General features: G+C 47.0%; 2 protein-coding genes across 2 annotated transcripts; both read right to left on the reverse strand.

Annotated features, from left to right (window-relative positions):
• Positions 1-398: 398 nt before the first annotated feature.
• Positions 399-10,957, reverse strand: abcd4 (ATP-binding cassette, sub-family D (ALD), member 4). Its single transcript, XM_079754196.1, has 19 exons — positions 10,680-10,957; positions 10,341-10,459; positions 9,657-9,784; positions 8,872-9,011; positions 7,517-7,633; positions 6,868-6,993; positions 6,380-6,430; positions 6,081-6,175; positions 5,840-5,961; positions 5,234-5,325; positions 5,027-5,116; positions 4,389-4,594; positions 3,471-3,562; positions 3,209-3,245; positions 3,048-3,097; positions 2,893-2,945; positions 2,549-2,625; positions 2,027-2,142; positions 399-874 (listed from the first exon to the last, which is right to left on the reverse strand). The coding sequence occupies exons 1-19, from the start codon at positions 10,718-10,720 to the stop codon at positions 767-769; spliced, it is 1,860 nt and encodes a 619-aa protein (XP_079610322.1). The 5' UTR covers positions 10,721-10,957; the 3' UTR covers positions 399-766.
• Positions 10,958-12,228: 1,271 nt separating this feature from the next.
• LOC307087771 (sphingosine-1-phosphate phosphatase 1-like) lies at positions 12,229-15,008 on the reverse strand. The gene is made up of 3 exons (XM_079753416.1): positions 13,853-15,008; positions 13,300-13,389; positions 12,229-12,827 (listed from the first exon to the last, which is right to left on the reverse strand). Exons 1-3 carry the CDS (start codon positions 14,537-14,539, stop codon positions 12,276-12,278), a joined length of 1,329 nt encoding a protein of 442 aa, XP_079609542.1. The 5' UTR covers positions 14,540-15,008; the 3' UTR covers positions 12,229-12,275.
• Positions 15,009-15,657: the final 649 nt, after the last annotated feature.

Here is a 15,657-nt window from a genome sequence, read left to right on the forward strand (position 1 = left end):
AGCTCGCAGCAATCTCCCGTGACCCCTTACTCATATCAGGCCAGCTCAAATTTGGTCCTCATCGGACTGTTGGTGAGAGAGGAAGGGTGAGGAAGAGGAGGTTGGTTACATCTAAAACCTCAAGGTTCATACGAGGAAGCAGGGAATCCACGAGGAGCCACTTGTTTCCATTTTGAGACCAAAGTTCACGGAAAGGCAAGATAATGTGTTGCATGCTTTTCCACGTACGATTTTGAGGTCATATTCTTACCATTATATTGTTGATTAACCCACTTAGATGAAACTGATACGAGTTTTGAAATACTGTATACCGTTCATAGGAGTCAAAAGTCAGAAGGGAACAATTTAGCTTTTTTTATTTAAAAAAACTGAAAATCTATTGATCAGTGCAATGATTGTAGACATGAGATCATATAACAAGTACATTTTGGTCTAATAACAGGCACACAACAAAATGTAGACCCATCCAGTCTAAATTTCCATTTATATTTACAATAAATCATATTTTACAAGAAAGCTTAGCCAGCCAAACATTGCTTTGTAAAACTCCCCTAAACATTTCTGCGTAACGACCAAATAACCAACTGTAAACTTTATCACACTGCTTTCAGCAAAATAGAGTCAACGCCTCCCGATTCCATCAGTGTTCCAAGTCGGCAACAAAAGAACCCCCTGCAGATGGGTGCCTTGCCTCATCCTTCAGCATTTGTTGTTCATCCGTTACACACCTGGTTTTGGGGCTGTTCAGGTGTTCACAGACAGAGGCTCACAGGCTGGTGTCCTCTATAACATGGCCGTCGTCAGCCCCGTCCTCCATCAGTGTGGTCAGCTCCCAGCGGCCTCCTCCACACAGCCTCAACGAGACGTCGTGGTACTGCCAACCACAACAACAACAACGACGATGTAGGGTTTAACAACGGAGGTGCATAACGCGCGTGATAGATTCTGGTATTATCTTGGAACGGATCGCAGGCACAACTTGTGACATCGTACTTGTAATGAGGAACGTGTCTCTAGTGAGCTCTTGTGATTTGACGTGGATTGCCCACCACAGTTCTTTAAAAATACGATATACAAGCGTTTCTTCTGTACAGCAATTTTACCTTGAGTGGCTTTCCAAAGTAAAATACCGAACATACACTTGTGTGGCCTCTAATTTCTGATTACACCAGGAAAGCAGGCTACCTCTATAATTTAGCAACATGGCACTCTTAGCATTATAGGTAGGTATAACATGAATAGTGTGAATAGCAACATGAATAGCTAAGAGTGCAAAAGCAACATGGCACTCTTAGCAATATACATTGTTAGGAATAGAAAATATAGTATGAATACATGTTGATAAATCAAAGCCTCTGTGTATATCTAAACAGTATAACATGTATATACATGTAGATAAATAGAGAGCGACCATGTTACATCTAAACAGTATTCATGTGATACTGTTAATATGTAACATGGTCGCTCTGTATTTATCTACATGTAGATAAATACAGAGACATCATGTTATATCTATACAGTATAACATGCATACACAGGTTTGTGAATACATGTTAATAAATAGAGACACCATGTTATATCTACACTATAACATGTATGTACATGTAGATAAACACAGAATCAACATGTTATGTCTATAAATTATAACATGTATATATGCAGGATGTGAATACATGTAGATAAATACAGATAGACAATGTACTATCCATACAGTATAACATGTCGATAAATACAGATGTTACATCTACAGTATAACATGTAGATAATGTAGATAATACAGATGTTACATCAACAGTATAACATGTACATACATGTAGGTGTTACATATGTTACATCATCAGTATAACATGTAGATAATACAGATGTTACATCAACAGTATAACATGTAGATAATATAGATGTTACATCATCAGTATAACATGTAGATATGACAGATGTTACATCATCAGTATAATATGTAGATGAATACAGATGTTACATCAACAGTATAACATGTAGATACAGGATGTGAACGTGATGGACCTACCTTCTCCAGGCTGCTGCGGTGGCCGAGGCTGATCAGGGTCATGCCAAGCTGTTTGCAGAGCCGGTACAGCTGTCCCTCGGCCTCCTCTGTGAGCGCACTGGTGGCCTCGTCCAACACTACCACAGACACACAATCAGCTCGGTCCATTTCGAAAGAAGACACTCAACCGCTGCCGCGGAAAAGGCTTGACCGCGCGGCAAGTCACGCCGACATCTACCGACAGCGCGTTCGATAGGACCCGTACAATGACCTCGGGTCGTATCAAACTCGCTGTCGGGTAAATGTTGCCCTGACTAATAAACAGTCAAGACTTTTGTTTTGAAGGAGCCAACCTTTGTATTTGGGCTTGATGGTGCGCTAGTCACGGTAACATTTACTGACAATTAATGTCAGTCATTTAATGTTGGTCAAGCCCAACATTAAATGACCTGAGGTCATTGTATGAGTCATATCAAACTCGCTGTCGGGTAAATGTTGCCCTGACTAATATACGGTAAAGACTTTTATTTTGAAGGAGCCAACCTGCGTATTTGGGCTGCAGGTAGAAGAGGCGAGCGAAGCAGAGGCGCTGCATCTCGCCCGGCGACAGGACGTCATACCTGCAACAAAGAGAGCAATTAGAGGAGCGCGCGCGCGCACACACACACACACACACACACACACACACACACACACGCAGGGAAGGGAGGATTCACCCTGGGATGATTTAGTTGGTGTAGCAGCTAGGGGGCACTCCTCCCCGCTAAGGGGTACAGGGTTGCATGCCCTCCTTAATGCTCTGATCGTCTGAATTCACTCTTAATCACTTATAACAAATAGTAATATCAAGGTAAAAGCACGATTCATCTATTTTTCTTTGCGCTTACCAGTTCCAGTCCACCTTCTCGTCCAGACCTCCGGTCCTCTTCAGTAGGCTGGACTGTTAACCAGGAGACAGAGAGGGAGTTCAGCTCAGGATGGACTAAACCTCAGGCCTAATAAACTCCAATAGGACACAACGTGTTCTGCTCTGTTCCCTTACCACCCCCGCCAGTTCCAGAAACTGGATTATTCTTTCATCGTCCACCGACCCTGAATGAATCAAAACAAAACACTGCTTAAACACCAATTCTGCAATATTTCTAATTCGTCACATATGCCAGATTTCTTTTCAAGATCATTTTAAAGCCTTTGAGATCCTACCTGATGCAGGGTAAATATCCTTCAAGGGGTAGATCACCTGTGACCAGATTGTAAATAAAGAGGATTTAAAACGCCATTAGGAGTATTAACAACCTTATTAAGTTGGGAGGAAATGTTATGTATGAAATGGATAGTTGCGTTGTTATTCCCATGCTGTAGAGCGCCCCCTAAGGCATGGGAATAACAATGCACCTATCCATTGCATATATAAACCATTCACTATTGACCTCGTCATGGAACAGAACAATGTGTGGAGGTCTACCTGCTCGCGCAGCGTCCCATCTGTGAGGTACGGCTTCTGGGGCAGGAACAGAATCCCTCGGGGCCCGAAGCACGTGGTCATCTGAACAAAACCTAAAGAACACAAATAAAACTCAAATAACATGGATCAAATCGGTAATTCATCACTGAGGACATATTCAACTTCTAAAGTTGAATATGTCCTAGAGACATATTAAAGACATATCAACTTTAAAAACTACACTTTTTATAATTTAACATGTCCTAGAGACTTATTAAAGACATATCGACTTAAAAAAGCTACACTTCAGGGACACCGACGGCCCGTTCCGTCTCGCTCGCTGCGGTTAACAACAGACAGTGAAGGAGGTTCACCCATATGTTATTTTCTTCGACCGTACATGATCTGCACATTACAAAGATCAACAGATGTCCCCAAATGAGTGATGTTTGGAGACTTGGGAGACCGCTCAGCATCGCTGATACGCAGATAAACACACAATCCGTCCTTAGGCCGCGAGGCCTAGAGCCTCGCGGCACACAGACTGAGGCTAACGCTAGCCCCTTTTCACAAAGGCGTCATCAGAGCCCAAACAAAGGTCTCTGCCCCTTTGATGACCCGGGGTGAGGCAAGTAGACCAAACCAGTGAGACAAGTCTGATGCCTGTGCACCGGACCATCAAAGTATCGCACCCATATCAAGTGATGAGCACCACCTTTTGCTAGCCCCTTTTCACAAAGGCGTCATCAGAGCCCAAACAAAGGTCTCTGCCCCTTTGATGACCTGGAATGAGGCAAGTAGACCAAACCAGTGAGACAAGTCTGATGCCTGTGCACCGGACCATCAAAGTATCGCACCCATATCAAGTGATGAGCACCACCGTTTGATGATGCCTCGTTGAAAAGGGGTATTTTGACCGATCGACTGCGTCCCACCCACCGCTGTCGGCCTCCCAGAGGCGGTTGAGCACGCGGAGCAGCGAGGTCTTGCCGGTGCCCGTGTTCCCCACCACCAGTAGGTGGCGTCCCTGGCTGATCTTCAGGCTCAGCTCCTCCACCAGGAGCTCGTCCGAGTCGGGGGAGCGGTACGACAGCCGGTCCAGGACGAAGGCCGTGTCGGCCGGGCCTGCGTGGATGTTGAAGTCACTGGGAGGGGGGAGAGAGGAGGGGACAGGGGGAGGGGGGAGAAGGGAGGGGAGAGAGAGGGGGAGAGAAAGAGGGAAGGGAGGAGGAAGAGGAAAGGGGAGGGGAGGGAGGAGAGGGGAGAGAGGGGGGGAAGGGGGGAGGGAGAGAGAAAATAGAGAGGGAAAGGGGGGGGATCGGAGAGCAAAGGAGAGCGGGGAGAGGGAGGCGGGAGAAAGAGGGAGAGATGGGGGGAGGATGAGAGAGAGATGTGACATCCTGCGACAAGAAGATAACATCATTTTTTATTTAAACTTGACTTTATCAGGGTAATCTCCTTGAGGTTGCGAGCCTCTTTCCCGAGATACCTGAGAAATTAGGACATATTTTAGAATTCCCCATTCATTTTATATAAGGCATTAGCTTTCATCCTGGGACAAGGCTATCCTGCCCTACCTGTCAAAGTCGTAGTTGTCCCCTGAAGCTGGGTCGTAGTCACACTGTCTCCGCAAGATGTCCGCCATCGCCTCCCTGAGCTCCCCGATCCTGACACACACACACATTAAATGTTACACTTTCTAAACTCACACACACAAAAAAACATTCCAACACACACACACACACACACACACACACACAGACCAATGGTGGGGAGTATATTACCTGTGGGTGTACCCAGCCACGTCTGACAGAGTAGTGGACAGGTCTATTAGCTGAGAGAAGCCATTTATCAGGTAGATGCACACAAACGCATTCTGAACAGGGAAGAGAAACACAACTCAGCTACCAGGTCCAACAGTAAGAGAGACAAAAAGAAGGTTACAAAGAAGAGTGACATAACTTGGAGGGAGGCTCACGTTTGAGTAATTCACAGTCATTAAAGAAGGAGAGATCTGGCCAACTTTGACATTTTATATATATTTTAGGAAACAGTGGTCTTTGCTACCACCTAGTGGTCATTAAAAAATAATGACGATTTAACGTCCTCATAAGAGTGTGATCTACTAGTACTACCAGGGCCGTAGCACCAAATTCTGGGCCCTGTATGCAAGAGGTACTGATGGCCTGATGGGGGGGCGGGGGGGACGGCAGTGTACGGCTCCTACCACTAGGGGGTGGTAGAAAATTCAAACGAAATAAGAAACTTTTTTTATTTTTATTTTTTATCCCAATGGGCCGCCCTCTGCCTCGGGGCCCCCCACAACTACTATACAATTATATGAATGGAAGGACTAAAACCCAGTGAATGAGTGGCTGTTAGAGACCCACCCTGCTGATGAGGGCACTCAGTTCCCCGGGGCTGAGGTCATCGTAGATGCCCGTGAAGATGGGAATGGCGATGATGATGTAGCTGAGGAAGCCGCCAAGGTAGTCAAAGGTGTTCACCCCGACTGAGTAAGGGAGGAACGTTGGTGAACACGTTAGCGCTTAGCGCCACCGCAGCGGGGAACACCCAGTGTGTGCCTGTGTGAGTGGACGTGCCACGTAGCATGAAGGTAACGGTGCTTACTGTACAGCCAGAGCTCTTTGTTCATCAGCCTCTTCTGAGTCTGCAGCAGAGTCTGCAGTCTCCGGTCGGTCCTCATGTGTTCCACCTTACCCGCTCTGCATGCAAAGGGAAAAACGAATATGGAAATTGTGCGGGGGAAGAAGAGAAACTCTCTCTCTCTCTCTCTCTCTCTCTCTCTCTCTCTCTCTCTCTCTCTCTCTCTCTCTCTCTCTCTCTCTCTCTCTCTCTCTCTCTCTCTCTCTCTCTCTCTCTCTCTCTCTCTCTCTCTCTCTCTCTCTCTCTCTCTCTCTCTCTCTCACCTGTAAAAGGCGGCGGACTCCGCGTTGACCCTGATCTGCATGTGCTTGAACCTGCAGACACAAACACAAAACAAACAGGGGATTTTACGTCTTCAATGAAAGATTATGGAGTTAAAGAGGGGAGATGAATTGTGTTTATTTTCTTTCACTCTGGTTACTGCTCGTCATGTACAACCCTTGCCAGGATGTCCAATTTTAAATCTTCATCAACATGTGTGAGGAAATCTTTCCGACAGCTGACACAGATCCTGTGATAAACAAACTCAGAAAGCCGACGCAAACATTAACTTCCTTATTCTCCGATTTCCAAGACAAACTATTAAGACATCACACACAGGGGTTTTTACACAGCATTTAAACGTTCAGAGTATAAACATCTATTAACTCTTTTTACAGGAGAACATCTATTTACATATATCCACGAAGCAGGCCACAAATTAGCGACTAATCGATAAAGCGATTCATTGTCGAAATGTGATCAAATGTACCTGAAGTCGCCCTCTAGTTTCTCCTGTTGGAACAGAGTGTTGACAATCGGACCCATGAGCATTTTGTTGGAGATGGTCCCCACCACAAAGTAGCCGAAGATACTCACTGGACCCATCCAGCCAGTACTAGAAGAGCGTAGAAAAACATTCTGTTCACACTCCGTTCACACAAATATTGGACAAGATTTACTTTTCCAATCCGAAGATTACACATCTCTACTGCTTTGCTTGAGTTGTATCATGGGTGATTTGTGTTTATTTTGGGTGGTTATACACTTTTGTCCCGTGACCATGTAAGGCCACTACAGAGATTTTGCCACATTAAATAAGCAAATGCTCGCCTTTGATCCACTCATTTCCTGCCTCTTCCTACTGTCAACAATCCCAAACAGTCCGTTAATGGAGGCATTGGCTCCGTCACGTATACCTATACACAGTAATCCTCCAGTGTAAACCAAGCCGGCTGTTGCACCAGAATCATAGTCTTGGAAGTAAGAGTTTATTCACATTTAACAATATGTCTAACAGTTTTTTGATATGTGAAAAGACGATTTGGATCATTTGCATACAAGAGCTCTGATCGAAAGTCCCAACATACAACCGGAATGGCGGTACGGTTGCTAGGCAACAGCGCTGTGCCGCGCATCACCTGTGGTAGCACTGGTAGGTGTAGTAGGCCAGCGTGAAGGGGGAGACGATGATCCGACTGGCCATGTTGCTCATCTGCTTGCAAAGCCTCTCCGTGTCTTGGCTGATCCGCTGGTCTCTAGAGAGGCAAAACCAAGAGGGAAAGAACTACAAATCACTGGTCGAAGGACTACAATTGGCTGACGCTACCTTATTACATCGTGGCAAACGACACGTTGGCTTTCCATGGTGTATGGCAGCATTACTCATTGCGCGGCTCGCAAGCCACATGCGGCTCGCCAAGCCTCTATTTGCGGCTCGCATGGCGGTAAAAATATACAGTGATATGATCATGCAGTGAATACAGATATTTAAAAAAACAATACAAACAATTAATAAAAAAATAAATCAACAGCGGCATTAAAAGGTGGAAATATAGCCTTGTCTAGAAAATATTTTTAAACTTGCTCGGCTCTACGCTGACAGCGGGGTAGCCAGATTGGCGGTTTTCCTTCATAACAAGAGAGAATGTGCTCTTTGGATGGACTTATTCTTATTAACTTATTCTTCAATAGCTTCCATGTTATGTGACCCAGTGTCTCCACATTATTCCAGAAAATAGCACACAGTCACACAAGTCTTAATTTTCCTCTCAAAGTGCACCAGATTGATGCATTCCAGGTTAAAAGGTACCAAATTTTCTTCCGGGGGAGCATGCCCCCGGACCCCGCTAAGGACCGGGTTCCCTCCACAGTTTCACAAAATTCTGTGGGAAACACTGCTTCAGGGAGGACATATTATTAAGCAGGCATACTTATTTATGACTGGATTTATAGCTTTTGATACTTTGCGGTAAAAATGGCTCTCCTGTTGACGTCGTCCTGTCAGTGCGGCTCTCCTGAAAAAAATAGTGAATACCACTGGTGTATGGTATGACCGTTTAGGTTGAAAAGATCGCTTAGGCCTTTCAGTAAAGCTCATATGTATAATCAAAATGGATTAACTAAAGTCAAGTATAAAAAGCGAAAATTTGACTCACCACTCGAATGTAAAACCAGCTAACAAAAAGCATCAGTCATGCTTTCCTGACCGATCAGGGGACAGATACTGTTCCTCTGTGACGCCCCCCCCCCGTGGGGTCCGACAGTACACCGAGCTCACCCTGATTATTGACGTCGCTTGGGTTCAAACACAACGCCTTCGGCTGACCATCTGCTGACGGCCCCCACTACTCCCCCCCCCCCCCCGCTTCTTGGATTATAGATTCACGGACGGCCTATCGTTGCTCGGATGATGATGTGAAATACCCAGAGCCGCGGGCGGACTCTGGTCCCGCCCACACAGGTTCAAAGGTCAGGGGTCCCCGGGGTCACTCACGGGTTGTCTATGTCCTCCCGGAGGACGTTGAGGGTGTAGTACACCCTGCCCCGGAAGTAGTCGGCATGGAGGTTCTCCGTGAGGGTCTGCCGCCAGCCCACATACATCTGGCTGCAGATGTACTGGTCCAGGCTCTTCAGCTGGGGGCGGCATAAAGGGAATGGTCAACGGACTGCATTCACATAGCGCTTTCATCCGAAGCGCTTCTTGCAACATTGCAGCCCGACGTTCACCCGTTCACGCGCGCATCCACACGCCGACGCCGGGGTCGACCGCGCAGGGCGACAGCCAGCTCGTCGGGAGCAGCGAGGGTTTGGTGCCTTGCTCAGGGGAACAACCTTGCGGTTACCAGCCAACCCGCTCTCCCCTCCTGAGCTAATGCCGCCCCGGAGGCGGAGCCAAGAGCGAGACATATACAGAAGACCAGGGGCCGAACCAACTGTGGGCCATACCATAACATACCGGGGTGATGTATGGTTGCACGCGGTACAGGTTAGAGCCAAGTTCTTCATTGTTCGTATTTGTGTTTTGTAAAGTTATGTTAAAGCAGCAGATCTTGTGTTATAACACGATTAATATGGGTTTACAATATATATATATATGGGGTGTTTTGAGACTGTTTAGCAACTGCTGATTGCATCTTAACATGTTTGGTGGGGGGATTTACATGGAATAGTCGACGTGTGATGAGCTGAGATTAAACTGATTCCTGATCAATAATGGGAGGTAGATAGGAGTCAGTTGTAGCAACCAAAACACAGAAAGATAACTGAGGAATGACCTACGGTGGAGTTGAGCAGGATGAGCAGTATAGCAAGGGTGATCAGGTTGCGGAAGGCTGCGTAATCCTTGTCGGCCAACACCATGTAGAACTGGCTGGGAAGGATACCCACCTGGTAAATGATCAGCTGCTCTGAAACAGGAAGAAAGAACAAACGAGTAAGCAAATTGTAAAACAAAGGGACATGTTTTACAAGTGAACTTGTGAAATGAGGTGGAACAGGTGGAGACGTGCAGACTTGACTGAGCTAAAGGTCATGAGGAATAAAGTCTTCTGTGAAATGACTGCGCTCGAAATGACGAAGGGAAGGAATTGAAGACATCCTGTACAAAAGTCGTACAGTAGAAATAAAATACAAAAATGTACACTTATCGGCTGTTTTTATATATTCCATGTATCATCCCGTTTTTGTTAAGAGCGTGTTGAATATAGCATTATATGGGTTATAATGAGGCACTGTAAAGTTATGGCAAGGCAACTTTATTTATCTAGCACTTTTCATACACGAGACACTCAAAGTGCTTCATATTGTATCATAGTCATAACATAGTCATACATTAAAACAGAACACGAGGAGTACACTTTAATTCATTCAGTTGCATGCTAAAGAAACACTAGATAGCTGAAATGCTAATCTATCCCTATACCGTTCGATTTATATTGATCTGTCCCTGTTGGGTGAAGTTACCCGTCAAGGTGATCACTAGAAGCGTTCCGAACATAAGCACGCTCTGGCTGGTCCAGGATGGAAACAGCACCTTCTGGATGCTGAGAAACCTCTGCACAAACCTCCAGTCAAGCTGTAGTCTGGGGAGGAAATTAGGACATCACAGACACAGAACGAGAGAGACAGAGAGAGAGACAGACACAAAAAGAGACACCGTGAGAGCGACAGAGAGAGACAAACAGACAGAGACACACACACCGACACACACACAGAGAGACACACACACGTTAAGTGACCTGGTGAAAATATCACGCATTGAAAGAGAAAATAGGGAGAATAAAGTACCTAAATTCGCCTTACCTCTTTTTTTCTCGGACATTTTTCTTTGCAGAAATCGGCATTGCCACAGCGCATGTGGCAATGTTTAAACCTTGAAACTTAAAAAATAAAGTGCGGTAGTAAAATAGTTCCGGAGATGCATTCACGTCTTAAGATCCCTTATTTCGGATCATCGATGACAATCGCTGGAAAAACTGTTTACAAAACTAAAACTTAGGGAGAGATTATTAAACACCGGGGAAGTCGAAGTATGAAGAGCTGAGGGATGACTACGAGGCGCAGTCACTGCAACACCGGCAGGTAAGCGAAACAAGTAAACATCCCTCACACGCTCGTTTCCGGTCCAGGATATGCGACGTGTATTTTTTCAGAGTAAAAGTTCCCCGGATCAAAAGTCTCGTTATGAAAGAATGCGACACCAGTGTCCGAAAGAAAGCATTTATTTTCTACCAACAATGCATTCCATTGTCATCACCAGGAAAACAAATGGGTATAAAAATCACGTTATTCAGCTTAATGCCTGAAAAAAGTTTAGTTTATTCGGATTTCTGAATGTAAATTAAAAACATTAAAATTCATTTTGATATACTTTGTACACGTTTTATATTGCAATTAGTCATTAGTGCAGCATAGTTAAATAATATATATTAGCGAAACAAAACAAATCAAAACAAGCAAAGAAATAATACATGATCACAGCAAATAGGCGTTTAAAGCATTAAAGCAATGCTGACTCCCATAAAAACCACTAGGTAGTATATTTGTACGACTCAAAGAGCACTGTTAACGCAATGGGGGGTGCTGAATCTTTGTGAGGGGATGAATGGCAAATCCGTATCTCTTATCAGAGGAATACAAAGGTTAGTCCTATTGATATAAAGTGTCAGGTACATGAACCCAATACTATTTAGGTTCAATGTGCCAAAAGATTATCTCTTACCATTAACTTTGCACATATCCAAAGTAATGAGCCAGATTGCACTGGTTTCATTAGCTCATTCTCTGGACTTCAGGGGGATATTGTTTGCTATACATTCTGGTGTGTTAAGATACTGTATAAACATGTCCCTCACTCGAGCATAACCACGGTACAATAATACAAAGCTTTCCCGGAGGCTTCACTTATTCATGCTTGTTTGTCAAGAGGCAAGAGAGTGGTCGGCCACGGGAAGAACTCTCCGTGACAAAGGCATCGGCCCGTTCGGGTCAAACAGGAACCAAACACGAACCAAACACTGTTATCTTGGTACAGAAACGTGTGTGTGTGCGTGTGGGTACCCTTGACCCCAGCAGTGGTATCAATCCCCCCTCCCCAACGTCCAGGAAGACCACTAGGGTCGCACAGGTTAGGTTTAGTTTGGTTTGGCTGGACACCCCCCCCCCCCCCAACCCCCCAACCCATACGTCCAGAGAGACCACAAGCAGTCGCACAGGTTAGGTTTAGTTTGGTTTGGCTGGAACTCCCCCCCCCCCCCCCCCCCCCAACCCATACGTCCAGAGAGACCACTAGCAGTCGCACAGGTTAGGTTTAGTTTGGTTTGGCTGGAACTCCCCCCCCCCCACACACACGTCCAGAGAGACCACTAGCGGTCGCACAGGTTTGGGGTTTCCGCCCGCTCAGGCCAGGTGGACCAGGCTGAAGACGAAGGGCACCACGCACACGCAGCAGAAGCCCACCGCGCTGTACACGATGTAGCGGTATGGCAGCTCCACCCTCATGTACTGCCGGGCCCGCCGCACGTCCCCCGTCGGCATGCCGAACGCGCGGCACAGCGCCGGGATGGTCAGGGCCTTCATCGCCATGCGGCACACCAGCAGCACCGCCACGCCCAGGACGAAGCGCGCCAGGGAGCGCCCCACGAGGCCCACCCCCACAGGGGGCAGGGCCAGGGGCAGGGCGGACTGCGGCGCGTCGGCCAGGAGACCCAGCCGGTGGTTGACGTGGGTGCCCAGCGCGGTGCCCACGCCCGTGCCCAGCGCCTGGGCCGTGTCCCCGCGCGAGGTGCTCCAGGAGTCCAGGCTGAAGGCCAGCAGGCCCATGCCCACGTGGGAGAGCACGATGGCGAGCGGCGCCGACGGGCTGGTGGCGTAGAAGCCGTCGACGGCGTCCAGCACGGGCTGCATGGCCGCCAGGATGAGGAGGCTGTAGAGGAAGCCCGTGATCACTTCCTGCAGGGGAGGAAGGAAACTCGGGGGGGTTAGAGAGGGGGTGGGGGGGTGCATTGTTGTGTTGGACTGGTTTTGTTTAGGAATGTGATTCTGTGGCGTTCAGTCGTACTGACTCGAAATCGACTCCACGTCAAGCCCCGGCCGTTTCAAAAGCTTATCTAGAGAATGGGATTGATTAACTGCTCGAGGGAGAACTCACTGACCATATTTTCAGGGTTTTTTCGACATAAGGAGAGAGAAATTGGAAAGATAAGAAGGAGATATGAGCCCTCGGAATGTCTTTGTTATCGCGGGGTTCATATTAGAGCCGGCGGCGTTGATCGTTGTGTCGAAAGTGCAGCTAAACGATTTTTAACCACGTTCATAAATCGAATCGACAATGATTGCGATTCCTCTTTGCGCCGCTAGAGGGCGGTGGTGACAGTTCAAGTGATTGGCATTCAGTCATCAGTGGGTTGATAGAAATGCTCACCAGTACAGAATGCATCCCCATGTAGACTCTGCTTACACAGACCAGCAGACTCCAGCTGAGGGCCGCCGTCAGGCCAAAGCTGAAAGAATACTGAGAATCCAGAGACACACGTTTAGTTGGTCTAATGCAAAACAACACAGATACTGAGTGGCTAAGGCACAATAACATAACTAATAAGTAGCTAAAAAAGTACAATAACAAAGCTTTTGAGTTGCTAATAAAGGCAGCCAGAGTGAAAGACAAGTTAAATTATATTCAGATGACCTGGGGGGAATTGGTGTGTAGAGCTATATTTAATACATGACTGACTAGAATTGCTCTGTAGATTTCCCTGTACAATATGAGCTTAGCTCATGCACAGATGCTTCCCCTTCCTGTGCCAGATAGTTTGAGGACGCATTTCATGGTCATTCAAGACTCTTAATGCCAAAGACTTGGCAGTTGTGCTGCAGCCGCAGCGGCGTCTATACAAACACAACCTGACACCGAACGGCTCAATGAATAAGAATGAATGAGTCCAGTACCCCATGGACGAAGCGATGAGTCTGCTTACCTCCCAACGTCCATACGACAGCATGAACAGAGAGAACGACATAGCCGTCCCGGTCATGGCATGCGTGGACGGCATGCTGTACTCGGAGTTGTAAAACACCTCCACCTTCACCACAGGTGGCGAGGCTGGCCGCGACCAGCGAACCAAGTCTTTGGTTGACTGTCCGATGAAGAGGTTCCAGGCCCAAACAATAATAAGCCTCCGACTGACCAGGGAGTCGATGTTCCAGAAGACGAAGGGGAAAAAGACGATGAAAAACATCTCGTTGCCCAGCTCGGTTCCAAACGTGAATAAATAAAACAGAAACTTGTTGTTGATGATGAACTCGTTTCCAACATCCCCGGTCAGAGAGTTCTTCCGGAGCGGCTTGGCTCTCGCGGTATCTGCTGCACCCCCGCAGCCGGCGGCCTGCATCTCATCCCCGGCTCCCCTTGACCGCAGCGTCGCTGACCCGTTACCCAAGTCCCTGGACCGGTTTTCCTCCGTGTCCGAGTGGTTTCTTTGCCTGGGATATTCCCGTGTTCCCCCATCATCGTTCGCACTCGCACCACTTGAAAGTTTGTCCCCCGAATCGCTCGGTTTCTCCGAGAAGGTCCCCTGAACGCCGCATAGCTTCTGAAACCCTGCCACAAGGCTCGGGTCTTGGAGGTAGTTGCATAGGCGTATAAACATCGCTCCGAAGGCCATGTCTAAAGGTTTAAAGCGGTGGCTGTATATAAAACGTTTAAACCAGTCTACTTCGACATGCAGTTAGCCCCCATCGTCCGCGAAACGCGCCCTGTGTCTCCGTAAAAGCCCGGTCGAATTAAAGTAGGCTGCACACGGGGATCAGTCACTGCCTATCCGGATCTCATTGCCAATACAACAGAGCATCATTCACAGATGCAATATTACATTAACATTAAGCCGATCACGAGATATTCGGGAAACCATCCAGGTGTTTCTTATGCAGACCGCGCTTTGCGGTCGGCGATCGGTTGTCGGACTTTTAAACGTAACGGACTGGATGTAACCGGGAAGTTGAACGCCAGAGTGTGTAGATCACCGGCTTCCAAAGTTCAGAGAAGTTAATCATTGCCGTGCGAATTAGCGTCAAACCCTAAACTGCGTCAAACAGCCGTCTTCGTGATGCCGCTTCCCGTTTTTCCTTGCCACCTCTTCCTAATCGTCTTCTGGCGCAGCCGCAGTCGGCGGTTTGATGACGCGGGCTCTATCCGCCCTCTAGAGGATAGAGGTGGAATAACACATGTGTTTATTAGGCTTTGATCAGATGTAAAACACATGCTTAATCAATGCATAGTCCACTTGTGGCTACTAACTTTATGCACCACGACGACGGCGCTCTTCTCCTGTTGCGCCTGCCACAGTTTTGGTTGTCGTTCTTATTCTGTCATTCTTGTAAAACAAAAGTAACACTTTTGTTCAACTCAGGTTCACTGTCTGTCACTTCATTGTCATGTTGCATGCACCTACACATTATACACGTTTTGCGCACTTGCAAAATAAACAAATAATAATCATACACATATACAAATCAAATAAGTGAACGTCCTCAGAGAACTGCATCAGTCGTTGCATTTGAGGCAGCGTTCACCAACAAATGTTGATTTATCACACACTACATTGGACAGCGGGCGGTGAACGCAGAGACGAGCGGTCCCATTCCTAAACGCTCTCTCTCAGCGTTGTCTTTGTTGTGCCGCTGGCTGGTGAGCGTAAATTGACCAATCGAAGCGTGTTGTGAGTGCACGCAGGTCCCAGTTCATCGCACACACACAGATCGCGGAGGGAGATGTTACAGGCTA

The sequence above is a fragment of the Pollachius pollachius genome, assembly GCF_949987615.1.
Source record: "Pollachius pollachius genome assembly, chromosome: 16".
In the NCBI taxonomy this organism is placed as follows: domain Eukaryota; kingdom Metazoa; phylum Chordata; class Actinopteri; order Gadiformes; family Gadidae; genus Pollachius; species Pollachius pollachius.